The sequence below is a fragment of the Phalacrocorax aristotelis genome, chromosome Z (assembly GCF_949628215.1).
Source record: "Phalacrocorax aristotelis chromosome Z, bGulAri2.1, whole genome shotgun sequence".
NCBI lineage: Eukaryota > Metazoa > Chordata > Aves > Suliformes > Phalacrocoracidae > Phalacrocorax > Phalacrocorax aristotelis.
The window spans coordinates 70,809,556-70,829,173 of record NC_134311.1 but is presented as its reverse complement, the minus strand read 5'-3'; the positions used below and the strand labels follow the sequence as shown (position 1 = coordinate 70,829,173).

The following is a 19,618-nucleotide window of genomic DNA, read 5'->3' as shown; positions in this document are numbered from 1 at the left end:
CCTCTTTTCTCTGCCAGTGCAGCATTTGAAGACTGCACCTGCCTGGTTTTGAGGGGGTGGGAGGGGACACTGCCCATGTATTTGACTCCACAGTCTTTCTTCCCACTTTAGAGCTTTTTGCTGTAAAGCCTTCTCTTAATCCTCAAGTGCCATCAGGGTGGGAAGCAGCCTGTCCTCACCCCTGTGACTGCTTCACCCCCAGCCCTTGCCTGCCCTGGGAGCTGATGTAGGCAGGGCATTGCTGTGGTGGCCCAGCGCTGCCAGTGGGTGATAAATGGCCTTTTGTTTGCTCCCCAGGGGAGAGTTTCTGCATCTGCCTGGGCAGAGGAGTAATGTTTTCCAGGAAGCCAGAGCTGACCTTGACGCAGCCCCCCCCTCCCCCGAGCAACTGCTGTTGTACTCCCATGGCAGAGCCCACAGCTGATGGAGAGGGACTGAGATGCTCTCCCTTAGGGTTGCTGTGGTGAGGCTGGAGGGGGACAGGGGTGCCAGGACACCGGCGTGGCTCACCTGGGCTGCCCACTACCATTTGTCCTGTGTTGGCAGCCACCAGGGTCAGCGGTGTCTGCATGCAGCTGGCAAGGGACAAAATTGGGTGCCAAAGCCACAGCTTCTGACAGTTCTGGGTTTTATTGCTGTGACCCATCAGCATGGCTACTTAACTCTGGGTGATGGGCTGCACACAGACTTTCTTTCAAAGGTCGGGGCATTTGGTCTGTATCAAGGGATATTTTTGCTCTTTCCTCCTCATTTGACTGTGATCACCTCAGTAAAACTTGTATCTGATAGGCTCAGCTTTCAGCAGCTTCTGCATGGGCACAGCTGTGGGCTGGGAGGACAACCCTTATTTACAGATATGATTTTCTCTGATAATTACCTGTACTGCTATTTTTTTGAAGGCTGACTCAATCCTAGCTTGAGCAGTAAGTTTAATTGTTCATTAACCCTTTCTTCATATTATTTATTAACCCTTTCTTGACCCCTGGCATACACAGGTTTAAACCACAGCGCTGCCGAATTTTAACTTCTTCAGCACTTTCTGCTTTGGACTTCTTCCCTGCCTGCCCATTCCCCCTTGCTGTCTCCCTTCTGTGCTAGGGTTCAGGCATGGAATTGCAGGATTTAGCTGTGGTAATGATTGCCAGCCCCGAGCTGCTTCACTGGCTGCCCTTTGGAGGCTGCAACCCCTGCGGAGATACCCCAGCTCCTGGCTTGTTTTATTTTTGAATTGGCTGAGACTGTTCAAGCAATCTATATCCTTGAGCACTGAGCTGATCCCCGTACATCCAAGATAGGCTGCTGGGATAGGGATTGTAAAAACAGGAAAAATAAGAGATGGGCATATAGCACCAGTATTGTTTGTGTAATACTAAAATAGACCTATGACTGTAGATGAGCTGTGGTTTGCTATCAGCAGTGGTGCTAGCATAGAGACCTTGTAATGCCTGTCCCTGTGGCCATGGGTCCCTACAGGACCTCCCTGAACAAAGATAAGTGCAAGAGCGTGATGCCTGGCCCTCCTCTGCAACCTTCCTAGACTGACCATGCTCATTATCAAAAACCTCGGTCAGGCTCCGGACAGTGCCTGCCTGCTGAAAAAGCAGTCAAAGCAAACAACAGCTCTGTGAGAAAACATACCTTGTTGTGCAGTTAATTTCTAGAACAGAAAGAAGAAAACACGGGGGCATAAATTTTTTGTGGGCAGCCAGGTCTCTGGTTGGGGAGCTCTTGTGGGCAGGGATGTGAGATGGCTGTGGGGGTCCTCCAGAGAGAAGAGGGGGGTGTTGAGATGCCAGCAGCAGAAATGCAATGCTTCCCAGCCTGGGTAGTGATTAATTTTACTGCCAGAGAGAAACCGGGGCTCAAATGTGAGATTAAAGAGAAAACAAAACTTGGGAAGTGCTTCTGAGATGTTGTAATGAATTGCATTGTCTTCATTTTAAGAAAAAGAGCATTTTCTGGTGAATAGGGTTCTATCAGCTCCTGCTAGGATGACTGGGGGAGTTAAAGCACTTGTAGTTTAGGAGATTGCCTTAACAGTCATTGAGGAATGCGTGAGAAAATCTTGTGTAAACCAAGTCACTTTAGCTTCCCTGGCCAGCAGCAACCACAGTGTAAGGTGAATTATATAAATGCGTACTTAAAGTTAGTTAAGAATCCCTGGGTAAATATGTTTTTTGACAGCATTAAAATGGGAGGTCAAAGATATTCGGGGAATGTTTGTTTTTCATAAACAAAATCATTTCCTTCCAACAAAGGCCAGTTTGTAAAAACAGCAGCAAACCTTCTCACCAGCCCCAGGCAAGAGGAGGTCGGGCACTTTGTAGTCTGATCTCTAGCTGCTTCAGTACTGGGGCGGGGGGACAAACGAAAGCCTTGAAAGGAGCCCCGTGTGGGGTTGGTTTGCACGAGGATGCGTGGTGAAGAGGAGCAGGGTGCAGCCATGTGCTGCAGCTAATCCTGGGGTGAATTGGTGTTAAGGCTACTTGGCACCCCTATGCATCCTGGCTATGGCAGTGGGGTGGCAAACTGGTAGCAGAAGGGACAACAGCCTCTGAGAGGGGTTTTCCCTAGCTAAGCATCAGTCCTGGTGGTCTCTGACCTGCAGGAGCCAGGGGCTCACTGAGAGGTGCCAGGAAAGTGTGAGCAAGGAAGGAACAGTTTCAGCAGGTGCTTCTGGAAATATCTTCTTGCAGTCACTCTCCGTAACAGTTGGGAACTGCAATTTTGGAAACACCCAGATTACACAATGCCCTGGCCACAGCTGCTGCCCACAGCCCCGGCAGCAATAAAAATGCAAGAGCGCAGGCACATCGGCAGAGCCTGGCAAGGAGCACATCCCTGGGTACACCAGCTGTCTGCCCACTACAGAGATGGTGCAAAGGACTCTCTTCCTCCTGGTGCTCAGCCTGGCCCTGGTGGCTCCCAGCCTCTCTGTGAGAAAGGTAACTGCAGGGTTGCGATGCATGGGGTAGGGTGGGCAGGGGTTTGTGGCTCCTGGGGGTGCCTGCTCCTGCCACCCTGCCTGCTCCTGGGCTGGGCTGTGGCACTAATGCTGAGTCCTCTCCGCTCCAGTGCGTGCTGACCGGGCGCTGGACCAATGACCTGGGTTCCAACATGACTATTGAGACTGTGAACAAAGAAGGCAACTTCGCTGGCTCTTACCACACGGCTGTGACTAGCACCATGAACGAGATCCAGCTGTCACCACTGCAGGGGTCCCAGCACCGTACGAATGGGAAGAGCCAGCCCACCTTCGGCTTCACAGTCAACTGGAGCTTTTCAGGTGCTTCTCCTTTCCCAGCCTCCCTGTGGTGTCCCCAGAGCTCCCCTGCCTTCCCTGTGATGTCCCCGATGCTCTTCTGCCCTCCCCGCTGTGTCCTTGAAGATCCTCTGCCATCCCCTGTGGTGTCCCTGATGCTCCCCCATCCCAGCAGCATCTCCCATCCCCTGTGGTGTCCCTGATGCTCCGCCATCCTTGACCCCAGATCTCCTTGGCTGGTGTAACCTCCCAGAGCCGCGGTGCAGGCGATGCACTGGGGGCCAAAGCCCGCTGCTCTGCTGCCCTGGCCACACTCACCTCCACCTCCCACTCCATCCCTACAGACTCCGTCACTGTCTTTGTGGGCCAGTGTTTTGTTGACAAGGAGGGAAGGGAGGTTTTGAAGACCATGTGGCTCCTGCGGTCACATGTGGATAGCATCAGGGATGACTGGAAAGCCACCAGGTGAGCCCCCTGTCCCTTCCCACGCAGGTCCTCTGCACATCCCTGGGGGATTGGGTGTCTCCCACCCTGTGGTGCTCAGTGCCTGGCAGAGCTGCTACCAGTGCGGGGGTGACCAAGGATGGGTTACTTGTGCGTGGCCTCTCTGGGGGTCCTGCCAAGGCTCAAATGCTGCTGGGGGGAGGGGTGGGGCTGGACGGGTGTTCAGCACTTGTGGGGGGGGTGTTTGCCCTGTGCAGGGGTGCATTTCCCACCTTTATGTCTCCTCCCTCTGTGCTCCTGCAGGGTTGGCACCAATGTCTTCACCCGTCTGCAGCTGCAGAAGGAGTGAGGGTGGCAGTGCAGGGGTTCCTGAGCTGGCAGCAGCACCAGGGGTGCTGACCCCCTCCTCCTGCCCCACTACCTGCTCCTCCCAATAAAGTTTTGCTGCAACTACCTATCCAGCTCCTGTCGTGTCCTGACTCAGTGCCCACATTCCTTTGTCCCCCCAAGGCATCCCATGGCCTCTCCTGTCACCGTCCCTGAAGCCCGGTGTGTCCCCACTGCTGTGACCCCCCCATGGCCGGGGCTCGTCCATTGCAGCCCCCACTGCCCCGCTGTGCTCCCTCAGGACCCCTGCCTTGCCTGAGGGAGCAGGACTGCTCAGTCTGGTGTGGTGGCTGGTGGCCTGTCTCCCACCGGCGTGGCCCTTGGCAGGAGGCCCAGCATGGGCGGCCGCTGCCTGGCCACAGCCCCCTCTGCTATAAAAGCGGCTGAGCAGGCACGGGGCAGCAGCACAGGCAGAGCCCAGACACCGTGCACGGCTGCCGCTGCCACTGCTGCTGCCATGGAGAGCCTCAGCTACTACCTCCTGCTCGCCCTGGCCCTGCTTCACCCCCATGCCGCCACTGCCAGGAAGGTAAGGGCAGCCTGGGGGCAGTGCCCAGCCGGGGGTCTGCCCACTCCTGCTGTGCCATACCCTGCTGTCCCCAGGGTGCAGGGTGACTGGATGAGGGGCTGCACATCCTGGCTGGGCTGTGCTGTGCTGTGCCGTCCCTGGGGTGCAGCATAAATGGCCAAGGGGCTGCCTGCTCTTGCTGTGCCATGCTGTGCCATATCACACTGCGCTGTGCCACTCTCCACTGTGCCATGCCATGCCATGCTGTGCCACCCCTGGGGCACAGTGTGCATGGCTGAGGGGGTTGCATGCTTTTGCTGTGCTGTGCCATCCCAGCACAGCATGCTTGTGTCCACACGCTCTTTGCTGTGCCATGCTGTGCTGTGCCATGCTATGCTGTGCCATCCCAGGGTGCAGCACGCATGACCAAGGGGGCTGACAGCTCTGGCTGTGCTGTCCCTGGGGGTAGTGTTGGTCACCTACCCCTGGTATGAGGGGTACCCAGCACCCGCAGCTCTTCACTGCCCTGCCCTGTCATGGGAGGGAGAGGTCCTGGCCCAGGTGATGTCCGTGCCACCGGTCCCAGCTGCTGTGCGGAGGGGCTGTGCCAGCCACAGATACGCAGGGGATGCATCCCACTGCCCAGGCAACGTGGGGGGGGACCCTGGCTTGGCACTGCACAAGGTGCTGGCACAACCCCCGGTCCCCAGTGCAACCTGCAGGGCCTGTGGAGGAATGAGCTGGGCTCCAACATGACCCTCTCAGCCCTGGATGCGTCTGGGACCTTCTCGGGCTCCTACCACACTGCCGTGGCAGCCACCAACAAGCAGATCCTGGAGTCACCACTGCAAGGGGCCCAGCAGCACCCCAGTGCCAAGGGGCAGCCCACCTTTGGCTTCACCGTGCAGTGGCAGTTCGCAGGTACAGCGGTACCCGGCACGGCATCCCAGGGCAGCCGGTGATCCCCTGCCTGTGCTGGCAGCAGGATGCCCCCCCGGCTGGTCCCCGTGGCACCCAGAGAAACCCAGGCTGTGGCCATGACCAGCCACATGCACTCACACCTGCTATGGGATGTGGCGGGGGGAGGGCTGTCTATCTGTCCAGGGCGTGTGGTGGGGGGTGTCTGTCTGTCTGTCTGCCAGGATCAGGTGGCTGAGGTTCCCCTGTCTGGAGATGCAGGCTGTGAGCCCCTTCTGGCCCACTTGAACCCCACCAGACTCTACCACTGCCTTTGTGGGCCAGTGTTTCATGGACCGACGTGGGAAGGAGATATTGGAGACCATGTGGCTTCTGCGGGAAGAGGTCCCATCCCGCAGGGATGCGTGGAGAGCCACCAGGTAAGCCCTGACCCTTCCCTCCCACCCCACAGCCCTCCTTCCCTCCTGCTGACATGGATTTCCCACAGGGTTGGTACCTCCATCTTCACACGCATCAAGTGATGGAGACAGGGACCAGAGCTGCCTGCACCCTGCTGTCCTGCCTTCATCCCCGAGGCTCTCTGCTGCCTCCATTCCAGGCTGGGCTCCCACCTGCTCCCAGCATCCTGGCTGGGAAACACACCCTCACCCTGCCCTGCTTCCTCCCAGTGCCTCCCAGCAGCCAGCTAGAGGGGCACAGCTTCCCAAACCTTGCTGCCCCCACACAGCAGCGAAATAAACCTTTCTCCACCTGGCAGAGAACTGTCCCCCATCTGTCCCTGAGGTGCAAGATGCCACTCTGTGGCCGTGAGCAGGGCAAGGTGGGGGGCAGGCCATGGGTCAGGGAGGACAGGATGGTCTTTTAGGGGGGCTGGGAGGGACGGGGCTGGGGGACAAGGGGAGGACAGCAGCTGGATTGTCCCGCTTCTTGGCCATGGCTTTGGGCCTTGGCAGGTGCCTTCTTTCCCATGCAGGGTCCCTGCGGTGGGTAGCCCTGGGCAGCGTCCCTGGTGTGGAGCAGTGGGATGCCCCATGGCAGGGGGTCTGGGTGAAGGCTGTGTACAGGCAAGCCAGCATGCTCACCTGGCCTCATCCCACATCTCTGCACCCCAGTCTGCCCTGTCTCTCTACTAAACACCATTTTCAGCTGCTGCTCTGGGTGGGGGTTTGGTCCTAGGTGCACATATTGGGGAGGGCTGGGTGCCAGCCCCCGTAGAGGAAACCATAGTCATGAGCTGGGAGCCTGTGGCGTTGGGGTCGTCCAAATTCCAGGCAGGATACTGGAAGGACCAGGGGAAGGACCTGGGTCTCCAGGGGCAGCTACTGGGCAGACTGCGTGGCTAAGGCCAGGTACTGGAGGGATCCCACTACACAGCTGTCGCCCTATCAGCTGGAGGGTGGAACAGGATACGGTTCCTTTCGGGTGCTCAAATTCACAGGACAACTTTGTTTGTACATTAAACTTTATCAGCTCATTAGGAAAGAAAACAAAGAAACATGTCAAACAAGGGCCCAATGCCCTTTGCACGGACCCGTCTAACACGTGAGCTCTCTAATTCATCACTTCAGTGCCTCATGAAGTTTCTAATTCACAAGTTCCCTAATCCATTGCTCCTAACTCAGATGCCCCTGAGCACCCTAAGGAGAAGTCGTGTGGGCAGGGAGAGGCAAAAAGGGCTCAAAGGAGGGTGCTGCCTGGGGGCTGCAGGGCTGCCAGGGGAGGAGACTGTTGGATGGGGCAGGGACTTTGGGGCATCCAGTACACAGTGCCCTGGGAAAGTGTCAGGGCTTGTCCACCATCCTCTTCTCTCATGCTATGCCCACTCCTCCCCAGCCTTCTTCAGCCTCTGCTCTACTCCCTCCTTCCCTGCTGGGCTCTGGCTCTGCTCTGCTCTCAGCCCTCACAGCTCCTGGAGAGTGCACTGACCAGAGGCTATCCAGGGTATGCCTGTACCAGCCAAGCCCAACTGGCTGACATGCCTGGTCATTCAGCTTTCAATCAAAACCCATCCCTACATCCTCATCATCACCCCTGTATCCTCACCCTCACCCCTGCCTCACACAGAGTCCCTCAGTTCAGGCCTGTTGCACACTGGCATTCTTGGCACTGCCCACACTACCCTGTGCTTGTCCTCATGCTCACCCTCCTGAAACATCTGCTGTGGCTGTCACCAGCAGTATTAAAGTGGGCCCCCAAAATTGGGGGGGACAGGACGGGACACATGCTTTTCCAAACAGTCAGTGAGGTTAAAACCTTGGGACCCTAGCTGGAGAGGGAGGATGAGGTTGGGAGCCCTGGTGGGAGGAGCCCACCAGGGGATGTGGGACCACTGAGAACCAGGCGAGACCCCTGGGGAGTAAGAATTAATTTCTGTCCTTTCATCACCCCCATGGCTACAAATTCCCTAAGAACTGGGGTCTCCTAAGAAGGCAGCCCATGAGGTAGGAGATGGTGTAAGCAGCCTGCTTGCTAAACAGGGGAACAGAAACAGAAAGCAAAACCATAGGGTTTACAGGGAGCTAGCACTGATAGTGTCATAGCCATCATCCCCCAAGCCACACTTGTCAGCTGCCCCAAACATCCCCCACTGTGGCTCTGCTTCCCATAGGCTCCATTCTTCACCCTTCAGCAGCTGTCCTGCTTCCGACGCAGCAACAGCCCACCCTGACATGATGCTGCCCCAATGTTTGCTGGCCTTTTGCTTTCACCTGGTATGTGCGACCAGGGCTGCCCACCTATGCCTGCAGTGCCCTGGGGTTTCCCTGTTGCTGTTCAGGCAGGTTCATTTCCTTCATCTGCCAAATCCCTGGAGCCGCTGCAGATGAGCAGCCATCCCTGCACACACACCCTCGCCCTGCCCTTGCAACTGCCTGTTCTTCTGCCTGTCTCCTGAGTGACAAGGGGACGGTTTGGGGTGCATGGTCTCCTGCAGGGCAGGGGCGAAGCTCAGGAACAGCCCTCAGCCAGGAGACACTGGGACCCCAGGCTGGGCCATGTCAGTGGGCAGCTCCCATCAGCTATGTCCACATCCCCATCCCTGTCCCTGTCCTCATCCCTGTTCTTGTCTCCATCTCCATCCCCCTCTTCATCCCCATCCCCATCCCCATCCATGTCGCCATCCCTGTCCCCATCCTCATCCCCATCTCCATGTCCATCCCCGTCCTGGTCCCTGTCCCCATCTCTATACCTCCCCAGTTGTCTCTTCATCCTTGTCCCCGTCTATCCCCATCCTGGTCCCTGTCCCTGTCCCTCCCATCCGTGCCACGCAGGACCTTCCGGGCCTGGCTGAGCAATAAAGGGGCAAGAGGCCCGGGCACAGCAAGATTCAGTTTTGCTGCTGCAGCCCAACGAGCCGTCGCTTTCTCTCCACCCACGCCGAGCCCTTCAGGGTGGCCCTGGCTACAGGGAGCTGAGTGGGGGCAGGGGTGAGCGTGGGAGTGCCTGCTGGGAGATGTGTGGGAAACTCAGCCCAGGGGGAGGCTGCACCAGGGAACACGTGGGGGTCCCAGGGGAGGGGAGGGACACGCATGGGTGACCCACCTTGGGGGGCGACACATGTGGAAGCTGTAGTGGTTGGTGGGGAAGGACATGTGAGGGTGACCCACCTGTGGGGGTAATCCCCGGCAGCAGAGGGACCCCCTGGCTAGGAGGGAACTCCTGCTGAGGCGGGTGCTCTAAGGGAGTGGGATATACTCCAGGGTGGTCCCTGTCATCGGGATGCATAGGCATGGGGATTCCTTCCCTGGTGCAGGAAGGCATGTATGTGGGAACCCCCTCTGCAAGGACATGCAGGGTAATTGGGGCAGGGGTAACCTGGGAAACCTGTCCCAGGGGTTCTGTGCCCCTGCCCGGGGAGGTGCGGTGTGGGAGAGGAGAGGTGGTGCTTGGAGCAGAAGCCTGAAGCCTTGCAGATAGGATGCTGCAGTGCACTGGCTGTGCCTCCACCTTGGCCATGCAGACCACCACCATGAACCCAAGGCCTCTGCCCATCCCAGTGGGCTCTCCACTCATGCCACACATTGGTGCCAAGCATGGCACTCATCCCCAAAATGTGCAGGAAGATGTGTCCTGGTGGTCACACAGCTCACCTCACATGGCTGGAGCAGGGGTCCTGCCTGTTTTCCTGCCTGTCTGGGGCGCCTGCCTTTAGCTTTTCCTCTTCACCTCTCCTCTTTTGCTTGGCTTACCCCGGCTTTTGGCTCTCCTGAGATGGCTGAGATGACATTGACTTTATAAATCATGTCTCCTAAAAATGAGTGCTTGAGCACTCTCAGGGCTCTGGAGACACCCTGCTGTGCCGCTGCCCACAGCTTGCCCCTGTGTTTTCTTTCTTTTCCAAGCTCCTCTGTCAGGCAGCTGAGATCCCCGGGGTGGCGGAAAGGCCAGCATGAAGGAGGCAAAGGTGACCAACACCAAGTGATGGCCGAGCTGCAAGCAGAAACGCCCCACAAGGAATGGCAAGGTAAGGCCAGCACCCCGTGAGCATCAGTGGGGTGCAGGCAGGGGTCTCAGCCCATGGGGCAGGGGTAAGGGCTGAGTGCAGGCAGTGCCAGGGCACATGTCTGCTTGTCCCCCAGCAGTGCAACCTGACCGGCTGGTGAGAGAACGAGCTGGGCTCCAGGATGCACATGTCCACAGCCAACAGCCAGCCAAGGCAACTTCTCCAGAAAGTACCACACCACTGTGTTGAGCACCCACAATCCCATTGAGCAGTCCCCCCTTGCCGGCTCCCAGCACTTCGATGAGGATGGGCCGTGCACCTTCAGCTACACTGTCAACTGGAAGAAGTTTCCCTGCCCAGTGACTGGACAGCCACCACGTGATCCAATGGACACCTGTCTGGGACTTCTGCCTCTCCGCTGGCCGGGCACTGATTGGCTTTTGCTTCCCTGCAGGACCAGCTGCAACATATTCACTCAGATGGGTTGAAAGGAGGAGGGAGAATCCTCTCACTTCTGCTGGGCTTTGGAAACTGGGAGAGCCCTCAGAAGTATCAGTGTGTACCAGCATTGGGGTTGTTAGCAGTTCTGGGGGAAGACGTCTCCCCAAACAAAACAGAATTAATTTTTTTTCCTTTAAACCCAACCTTGTGCAGTCTGTGGATATGGCCTGGGGAAGCTGGGCTAAAGCAGTGTGGTAGGTGTGGGGTGAAGCTCTCACTCTGTTATTCTGGGGAAGAGACTGGCCACAAGAGATCCCATTTGATGGTGTATCCCCAGAGTGACACTCTGATGCGGGCTAGCACCTGTTCTTCCCTCCTTGGTGCCAGGTGAGTGTGATGGGAGAGTAAGCTGGGGGACATTTCTGCACCCCAAAAAGCCGGCTGGGACCCCCCCCAGCTCTGAAGCAGCCCTCAGGCAGGCAGGTGTGTTGTCTCAGCTGTGTCCATTGTCTTGGTGAGCAGCAAGGGCTGCTCTATACCAGTAGCACAGTGCCAGTAGCTGCAGCTCGTACAGCCTGAAAACTCTTCCTAGGGAAATGTGTGTCATTTACTGGAAAACAGACATCCAGCAAATCCAGCTGCAAACCCCTGACTGCCAGACTTTATGACTTACTGTAAAGGCAGTGCCAGTGGTGCCCCGTCACCCCTACCAAGTGAGATGAATGATTTCCAGGAAACTCAGCTCCTGATTTGAATCTCAAGCTTGGTCCAAATAACCCCATTAGCACCCTGCTTGGGATTTAAGCAGCTGAAAGGCAGAAACGGGCTGGCAGGGCTGCCACTTCCTGCTGCTTCCCTGGTTCTCTTGCCATGAATGCCATGTGAGAGCTTTGTTAACAACATCCATGGCTTTAGCAAGTTTTCTGCCTGCTCTGTTTTAGCCCACCTTGTGGCAGACTTGCATGTGGTTTGCTTTTCATGTTTTTCTCCCTTGGGTCCATCCATCTTCAGCTTCTAGAGCAATGCTGCAGTTTCCTTCTCAGTGCCTCTATGGAATTTCTCCAGCTTTTTCAGTTCCCTTACAGCCTTTCTAAGCAGAATGTGTTCATGCCAGCCCTCTGCTATGGTGTCCTTTGGTCTGTGCAGCCTTTTACCTGCTTTAGAGAAACCTGAGAACTAGGAAAGAGACTGGCAGAGGTACCACAGGACTCTGGTCTCACCCTGAAGCATGGCCAGCTCAGCGGAGGGGAGTCCTGCTAAGCCTGCAACTTTACTGCATGCATCCTCCTGATTTTGTTGTTGCCTTTCTGTCAACATTTCCCCAGGCCAGGCCTCCCCTGAGGCTGCGCAGCAGTCCTGGGGCACTCCAGCAAGGTGGCAGGGCTGACTATGGTTTGAGCAGTCTGCAGACTCTTGCAGGTGGCCATGGTGCTGGTGAGAAACGCAGTGGGCATGGACTGGCAGAGCCATTTGCAAGGCCAGTCCCTATATCAGGTGTCCTGGTTTTGGCTGGGGTAGGGTTTTCTTCACAGTAGCTAGTACGGGGCTATGTTTTGGATTTGTGCTGGAAACAGTGTTGATAATGCAGAGATGTTTTAGTTGTTGCTAAGTAGCGCTTACACTGGTCAAGGACTTTTTCAGCTCCCCGTGCTCTGCCGGGGGCACAAGGAGCTGGGAGGGGGCACAGCCGGGACAGCTGACCCCAACTGACCAATGGGATATTCCACACCATACGATGTCATGCTCAGTATATAAAGCTGGGGGAAGAAGGAAGGAAGGGGGGATATGCGGAGTGATGGTGTTTGTCTTCCCAAGTAACCGTTATGCGTGATGGAGCCCTGCTTTAATGGAGATGGCTGAGCACCTGCCTGCCCATGAGAAGGAGAAAATGAATTCCTTGTTTTGCTTTGCTTGCTTGTGTGGCTTTTATTTAATTATGATACTAAATTAATCACTAAACTGTCTTTATCTCAACCCACAAGCTTTCTCACTTTTGCTCTTATGATTCTCTCCCCCATCCCACCATGGGGGAAGTGAGCGAGTGGCTGCATGGTGCTGAGTTGCTGGCTGGGGTGAACCATGACATCAGGGCGCCCAGCAATGCTGTGACACATCCAGCATCTTGGTTTTGGGGTGGCAGGTGATAGGGCATGGTGTGCCAGGGCTGCCCACAGGGTTTGGGATGGAGCTGTGGCTGAGGATGCCTCCCCATGGGCATTGGGCATTCATCAGCACTGGGTTTTACCCAGCTGCAAGACCTGCTCACAGTGCTTTGCACACTGCTCATGTCTGCTCTGCCCCTCTGAGCCTCTAACCCAGTATTATTTGCCTCCTTCCAGCTTGGGCTCACCAGCACAGCAAAGGTGGGCAGAGTGGTGCCCTTCAGCCCTGCTGCAGATCTCCCTCTGGGAGGAAAACCAGCCGTTGCTGCTGCATGGCAAGCTTTGGTCATGGTCATGACCACGATCACGGTCACCATGACCCTGAATGCCTTTAGGGGCACAGGGAGCAGGAAGAGGCACATAGCACTTTGCAGTCATGCACAGCGAATTGCTGCTGCTGTGTCTGCATTGCACAGGTGATCACACGTAGTGTATTTGCTAAAAAAAGAAAAACTGATTTATTGGGATCTTGGCACGCTCACAAAAGGGATCAAATCCCTCCAACAGCTGGTCACTGTCTGGCTAGAGGAGCCTCTTTTGCAGGGGTTCTCCAGCACTTACATGTCTTAACCACATGCAGAAGACTGTCCTATGCAACCATTTCTGCAGGGACTGTTCTTATTGACTGTTTTCAAATGTCTCAACACTGAACATCTCAGTGCTCAACATCTTTCTCATTCCAGCTCTTGTCCCACCTAAGCAGATGGAGCCAGGGAGTTCCCAGGTCACTCGGGGCTCCATGACTGGTTGGTCCAGGTGTGTGCACAGGCACAGCCTGGTACTCAGCCACACTGCAGTGATGACAAAAGAAGAAATCTCATTTTCAAGCCTATAACTTCACTTATAAATGAAGTCCTGTACCTCCTGCCCTCTCTGCCATGTCCATGTGGTCATCGCTACTGCCAGCCCCCCAGTCAGGACCACACTCCCTGCTCTATTTCTCTGCATCATTCCTCGCCCATCTCTGGCTGCAGCCTTGCTGAGTGCGGACTGTCATCCTGGGAGGATAGAGGAGCCCCTTGACAAGGTCCCCAGACCTTTCTGGAGCTGGTCAGTATCTGGGGCACTCTCCCAGATGTGACCTGCCGCCCCAACACATGGCTGAGCTCATCACACTTGGCAGTGCATACACTTGGGTGGGTGGGGGACTTGTGGCTTGTCCAACTTCCCTTCTGCAGCTCCCGAGGGCACCCGATTCTGCCACCCTGCTCACACCTGGGCTGTACAGCAGCACCAATGCTGAGTCCCCTCCATTCCAGTGTGTGCTGACAGGGCACTGGATCAATGACATGGGCTCCAACATGACCATCACAGCCGTGAATGGAAAAGGCAACTTCGCCAGCTACTATCACATGGCTGAGAGCCACTAGGAACAAGATCTGGCTGTCACCGCTGCAGGGACCCCAACACCATACAAACCAGAAGAGCCAGCCCACCTTCATCTTCACAGTCAGCTATAGCTTTTCAGGTTCTTCTCCTTTCCAAGAGTCCCTGTGGTGCCCCAGAGCTCCCCTGCCCTCCCTGTGATCTCCCTGATGCACTCTGCTCTCCTGTAGTGTCCCCAGTGCTCTCCCATCCCAACCCCAGAGCTGCATGGCTGGTGGCATCTCCCAGTACCCATGTCTGTCGCTTGTCCAGGACGAGGTGAGGCAGAGCTGGATGCAGGTGCAGCTGCGCTCATCCCTCCATGACCAGCGTATCTCATGCCTGTCCAGTGCTGTGTCCCCAGATCCAGCAGGACAGCAGGTTGTGGAGGGAAACATCACCCACCTGCATACAGCCTTTTCCACTCCCAAGCTGGCAAGCAGGGTGCCTAACAGAGGGAAAACCCCAAACCAGCACCCTTTCCCACTCCCACCCCTTCCCCACTGTCTCCACCACCACCTGCACGGGCCAGTGCTACGTGTACAAGGATGGGAAAGAAATACTGAGGACTGCATGGATCAAGTTGACAGCCTCGAGGATAACTAGAAAGCCAGTGGATGAGCCCCAGGGAGAGGAGGGCTGCAGGGCACTTCTCCGTCCCTGTTCCCTGCTAGGGCTGCACCCATGGGTGCAGCATGGAGACCCTGGGGCAAGCGCTGAGCCTTGCAGATGGGTGCCAATGCTGGGAGCCAGCTGGGCAGCAAGCAAGGGAGAGCGGTGCTGGGACCCCAAGAGCTTTTGAACCAAGTCCCTGGGATGGGAGCTGAGCACAGCTACTATAATTTTATAATTAAAAACAAAGTACAATTTGCACATGGACATCACCACATCCTGGGGAGGAGGAGAGTGGTCCTCCTGGTGTCTTCAAGCCTCAGGCAGATGTGTGTCTGGACAATGCTCAAAGCAGACACTCATCCCCTGTGCAGGGCAGAGGCCAGAAAGATCCCTCCTGAATAGAACACAGCCAGATGACAGCTCTGCCTTCCCCTGCAGCATCTGCAGCAACATGTTTACTCGGTTGGAGACATATCTTGGCGGATGTGGCTGTGCCATGTCCTTGTGCAAAAGCCAGGTGGTCCGAAGACCCCCAAAACCTGCCCATCCTTGTTACAGCCTTGTACCATTAGGGACTCCTTGGGAGGGCTCAGGCAGGTGTCTGCCGCGTAGCAGTACCCTGCCCAGCCTTAAAGCACCATGTGTGCAGTATTGCCTCCCATGGGGTCTGTGCATAGGAGCACCATGCACAGTGCATCCCCTCCACAGGGACAAGCAAATTTGAATATCTACATATTGTCCATTAAAACACTTCTGCACTGACAAGAGGGATTAATTCCAGGCTGCCCAAGAGCTCCTGCTGCAGTGACAGTCACAGATCCCAGACCCAGAGAAAGCCCAGCACAGCCAGGATAAAAAACAGCTTAGAAACCATGTCAGAAACTTGTAATGCAGGAGGAGACTGCCACAGGATGATCTCCTGTGAGCACCACCCTTCAGTGCAGTGGAGTAGAGCTGGTCGGGCTGTGCTTGCTGCAACACCGTGTTTGGATGGCAGCACTGGAACAGTGGCAGTGGGGCAGTGCCAGGCTGTGCCCACTGCAAAGGCTCCATTGCTGAGACAGGAATGGGCTGGCAGAGCCTCTTGGATAGCAGATATATAAACCATCCCTGTGCTCTCCACCTGTCTGTATAGATGTGCTTATCCCCACATTCCTCTAGTACTGCCCAGGTCACGTAGACCTCCTCTCCTTGCCTGACCCACCCAGCCACCAGCCCTGCAGCAGCCAGCCCTGTGCCTGTGGAGCTCCAGTTGCACCCCTATAAAGGGGGCTGGGTGCAGGGCTGGGAGGAAGCTGTGCTGGGCACTTCACAGCCCCACAGCCATGGGGAGCAGGGTTTTCACCCTGGTCCTCACCCTGGCCCTGGTGGCATGCATCACCCCTGGAATGAGGAAGGTATGGGCGGCCGGTGATGATGGGGATGTGGCAGATGTGGCACTGGGATGCTGCATTGGCAGCTAGGGGTTCTCTCTTAAATGCCATTTCAGGCTGGGACAAGTAGGAGAAGTTTACAAGCACCTAGTTCAGGTGATGAGCAGGGCATCTCTGCGTCATACCTGTACAAACCTTTGCTCCCACAGGGACACCATGCACACGGCATCCTTCCTGTGGGGCCTGTGCTCAGGGGCACAATTCATGGGGTCTGTGGTGGGGGGTACAGTACACAGGGCATCCCCTCCTGTGGGGTCTGTCTCTGGGCGTACCATGCGTGCCAACAGGCTGGGATGTGCTGGCCTTGCTGCATCATTTACTGAGCAGCCAGCAGCACCTGGGGGAGCTTTCCTCGAAACGGGGGACAGGGAGAGCCATGCCCCACAGTCACACCTGCAGCAGAGCTGGTGGTCTGGCTGTGGGGCAGTGGGAGGGATGCAGTCCCATCTGCACTGTGGATAGGGGCAGAGGGCCCGTGGCTGTGTCCCTTCAGTGCCAGGCTGTGGAGGAGTAAGCAGGACTCACTGATGGAGATTTTAGCAGTGAGGGATGACAGACTTCCAGGAGAAACACCTCATGTGGATCACCCTCGCTAGCAGCTGTGCCTGCACATCCCCCGTGAATGACACCCAGCAGCAACCCAGTGAGGGGGGTTGGCCCAGCTTTACCTTTACTGAGCACTGGGACAAGTTCTCCACCAAGCCTTGGGACACCTGGGGATGGCACCACAGGGGCACTAGGAGCCGTGCAGGCACCCAGCAGGATTTTTCCTCTGCTGGGAAGTCTGGTGAGGGATGCTTTGGTGCAGCTAGGCAGAGGGAGGCTGCAGTATCTTCCCAGCATGGGGCTTCGGGCAATGCTGGGCTCACATGGGGTAGTGTCTCCTCACCCAGCATCTTTGCACCCATCCCTGCCAGGCAGCCCAAAGTGACCATGGGGGGTCTGGACCCTGTTAGGGCATGGGGGATAGAGTGCTGCAGAGCCTGCCTTACCCAGGGGAGCCCCTGAGGAAGGGCAGGTCTCCCCTGTGTGGGATGGGTGGCTGTTAGAGAGGAACATGGCTGCGGCCAGGACGACCCCAGGGAGGGGGGAGAAGCCAGCAAATGTGGGTGCCATCTGCACTGACCCCCACCAAGCGCTTCCCCCAGATGCCACCACTCCCTTCATTGAGCAGTGCTTTGTGGATGTGGCTGGGAATGAGACGCTGACCACCATGTGGCTGCGGCATGAAGCAGCTGGGTCCCTCGAGGAGGACTGGAAAGCCATGAGGTAGTGGGGGGATGTGGAAAGCAGCAGCTCCACATATGGGCCCTCCTGTGGATCCCCTTGGGTGAGGGGACTGCCCCTGGGAGCCCTCCCACTGGATTTGCAGTGGGGATGCCAATGCCTCGTGGCAAGGGGCTTGTCCTGGCCAGGGGCATCCAGCAGCTGCTCGAGGCAAGTTGTGGGGCATTTAGGGACATGCCTGTCACCTGCCGGTACTGGCAGCCCTGAGTGGGCAGTGTCTGCAAGTCATCCCACAGGAACTCCCTGCTTCCCACAGGTTGGGCAGAAACATTCTCAAGCACAAATGCACCCCGAAGGAAAAGATCCTGCCAAGCTTATCCCCATCCTGTGAGGGCACATCTTCAGCCACTCCATGACAGCACGTTCCAGCTGCAGCCTGGCCCCCCTACCAGGGTAAGCAAAACCACCCTCTCACATAAAAAGAAAATCTAAAAGTTCTGTCAGCTGTGGTCATCCTTTTTAAAATACTGTCCTTGCTCCCCTTTTGAGGCAGCTTCTGTCCCCATGGGTACTCCTACAGAGGTAAGGGCTCACCACTGCCCTTCCCCAGGGACATCTGGATCCCTCCCTGATTCCCCCTATCCAGCTCCCTGCGCTTATTTCCCACCTCTTCCTAACCCAAACTTCCACCCTGTGGCATCACTCCCTGCTTGCCTGCTGGTGGAAGAGGTGGCAACAGAATTCCAAATCCAGCCACCTTCCTTCAGTACCTTCATGCCTATCCCTACCAGATGCTTTTCCAGTCCCAGGACTCCATGCTCTATAGGGTTGGGTGATGGAGGTAATGATATCAGTAGATGTGAGACATTGGTGAAATGCTTCTTTTTGCACTGCATGGCACATGAAGTAAAATGTGCAGTTAAAGCCTGCATCCCGTCATATTGCATCCCATTGCATCTCATCCCATCCCATCCCATCCACCTGGTTTACAACCAGGGATTTTACCTTCTCTGCCAATGCATTCCAGCAGTGCCACTCTGTCTGCCTCTGTAGACACCTGCCAAGCCTAGTCAGCTCTTTCAATGCAAAGTTCACCATGGGTGAAGATGAAGCCTCTTGCAGAAGTGTTACAAATATAACCCAGACCCAGGGATGCCAACACACTAACTGTACAGTCTGTTGAGCCTGGCCCAGTCCCAGCGAGGCCAGTGCATGCTGCCATGACATGGAGCGGTGGCTACACCTCTGCAGCACCTCAGACAGGGCAGCTTGTCCCTGCCAAACAGCACAGAAGGGCAAGGGCTAGTGTCAAGCTGAAAGGATGGAGTGTAGCATCCAGGGCAAGGACAAGAGCAAGACATCTCCGGGGGGGATTTCTCAGGACCCTTATGACAAACCCATGGGTTTGGGACTATAAAAGGTGACAAGGAGGAGTAAGGTGCTAGGAGAGGGGCGGATTCCTCTTGTCCCAGCCTTTGGGACCATCTGGACAGAGGGATAGGCACCGAGGAGCCCAAGCATTGGGGTCCCAGGGCGTGCTGGGGCTTGTGGTGGGCACCGAGCAGTGCCACCGCAGGATGGGACACCCCCAAACCCAGTACGCACACCACAGCCCTGCTGCCATCCAGTGCCCCAGAGGTCCCATGTGCTTATGCAGCTGAACCCCACCTTAATTTTCAGTTGACCACAGCCCCATGGCTGCTTCAGGCACTGCAGCAAGCAGAGAAACAGCTCAGGAATGCAGGGACGGTGCATGCTGTGTTCTGTACATCCAAAGCCCCTAAGAGCAACAAATACAAGGAAGGGGTGTAAATAAAAGGCTGTTACCATGCTGGGTGTGTTTAACAAACACGCTTGCTTTGACCCTAGTGCCCCTCTGTCGTTACTTCATCCTCTAACTCTTGCAAAAGTGAAAGCAGCAAAATTAGCAGCTGATTCCAGAAGATGCTGGGGAAAAGTTATTGCTGCTAAAGCAGAAGGCAGGGTGAGCCTTCCTGCCCATGCAGCGCTGGAGCTGCTGCAGCTTGCCTCTGCCAGGGATGCCCTGGCACCACGTGGGTGACACCCTGGTCAGGCAGTGGCACCAGCAAAGCAGGGAGCTGTTAAATATTTAAACAGGTAATAATTTCTACCCTGTATGCACAAGAGACACACAGGGAAGGCAGTCAATGCTTTCCAGGCTGCTATAAGGGCCTCAGAAAAGCCCATGCCCTGCCTCTCTCTACAGCCATGCTCATCCCCGCATTCCTCCAGCACTGCCCAGGTCACGCAGACCTCCTCGCCTCACCTGTCCTGACCCGGGCGCCCTGCCACATGGCCACCCGCCCTGTGGCTTCCAGCCCCGTGCCTGTGGGGCTCCAGTTACAGCCCTATAAAGGGGGCTGGGGTGCAGGGCCGGGAGGAAGCTGCGCCAGG

At 56.4% G+C, this 19,618-nt stretch overlaps 2 protein-coding genes across 2 annotated transcripts; both read left to right on the top strand.

The window, feature by feature from the left end:
• Positions 1 to 2,136: 2,136 nt before the first annotated feature.
• Positions 2,137 to 4,162, top strand: LOC142050018 (avidin-like). The gene is made up of 4 exons (XM_075078313.1): positions 2,137 to 2,945; positions 3,076 to 3,286; positions 3,607 to 3,727; positions 4,010 to 4,162. The coding sequence occupies exons 1-4, from the start codon at positions 2,874 to 2,876 to the stop codon at positions 4,053 to 4,055; spliced, it is 450 nt and encodes a 149-aa protein (XP_074934414.1). The 5' UTR covers positions 2,137 to 2,873; the 3' UTR covers positions 4,056 to 4,162.
• A 319-nt stretch (positions 4,163 to 4,481) lies between these two features.
• On the top strand, positions 4,482 to 6,280 carry LOC142050419 (avidin-like). The gene is made up of 4 exons (XM_075079064.1): positions 4,482 to 4,622; positions 5,312 to 5,522; positions 5,818 to 5,938; positions 6,007 to 6,280. The coding sequence occupies exons 1-4, from the start codon at positions 4,551 to 4,553 to the stop codon at positions 6,038 to 6,040; spliced, it is 438 nt and encodes a 145-aa protein (XP_074935165.1). The 5' UTR covers positions 4,482 to 4,550; the 3' UTR covers positions 6,041 to 6,280.
• The last annotated feature ends 13,338 nt before the right edge of the window (positions 6,281 to 19,618 follow it).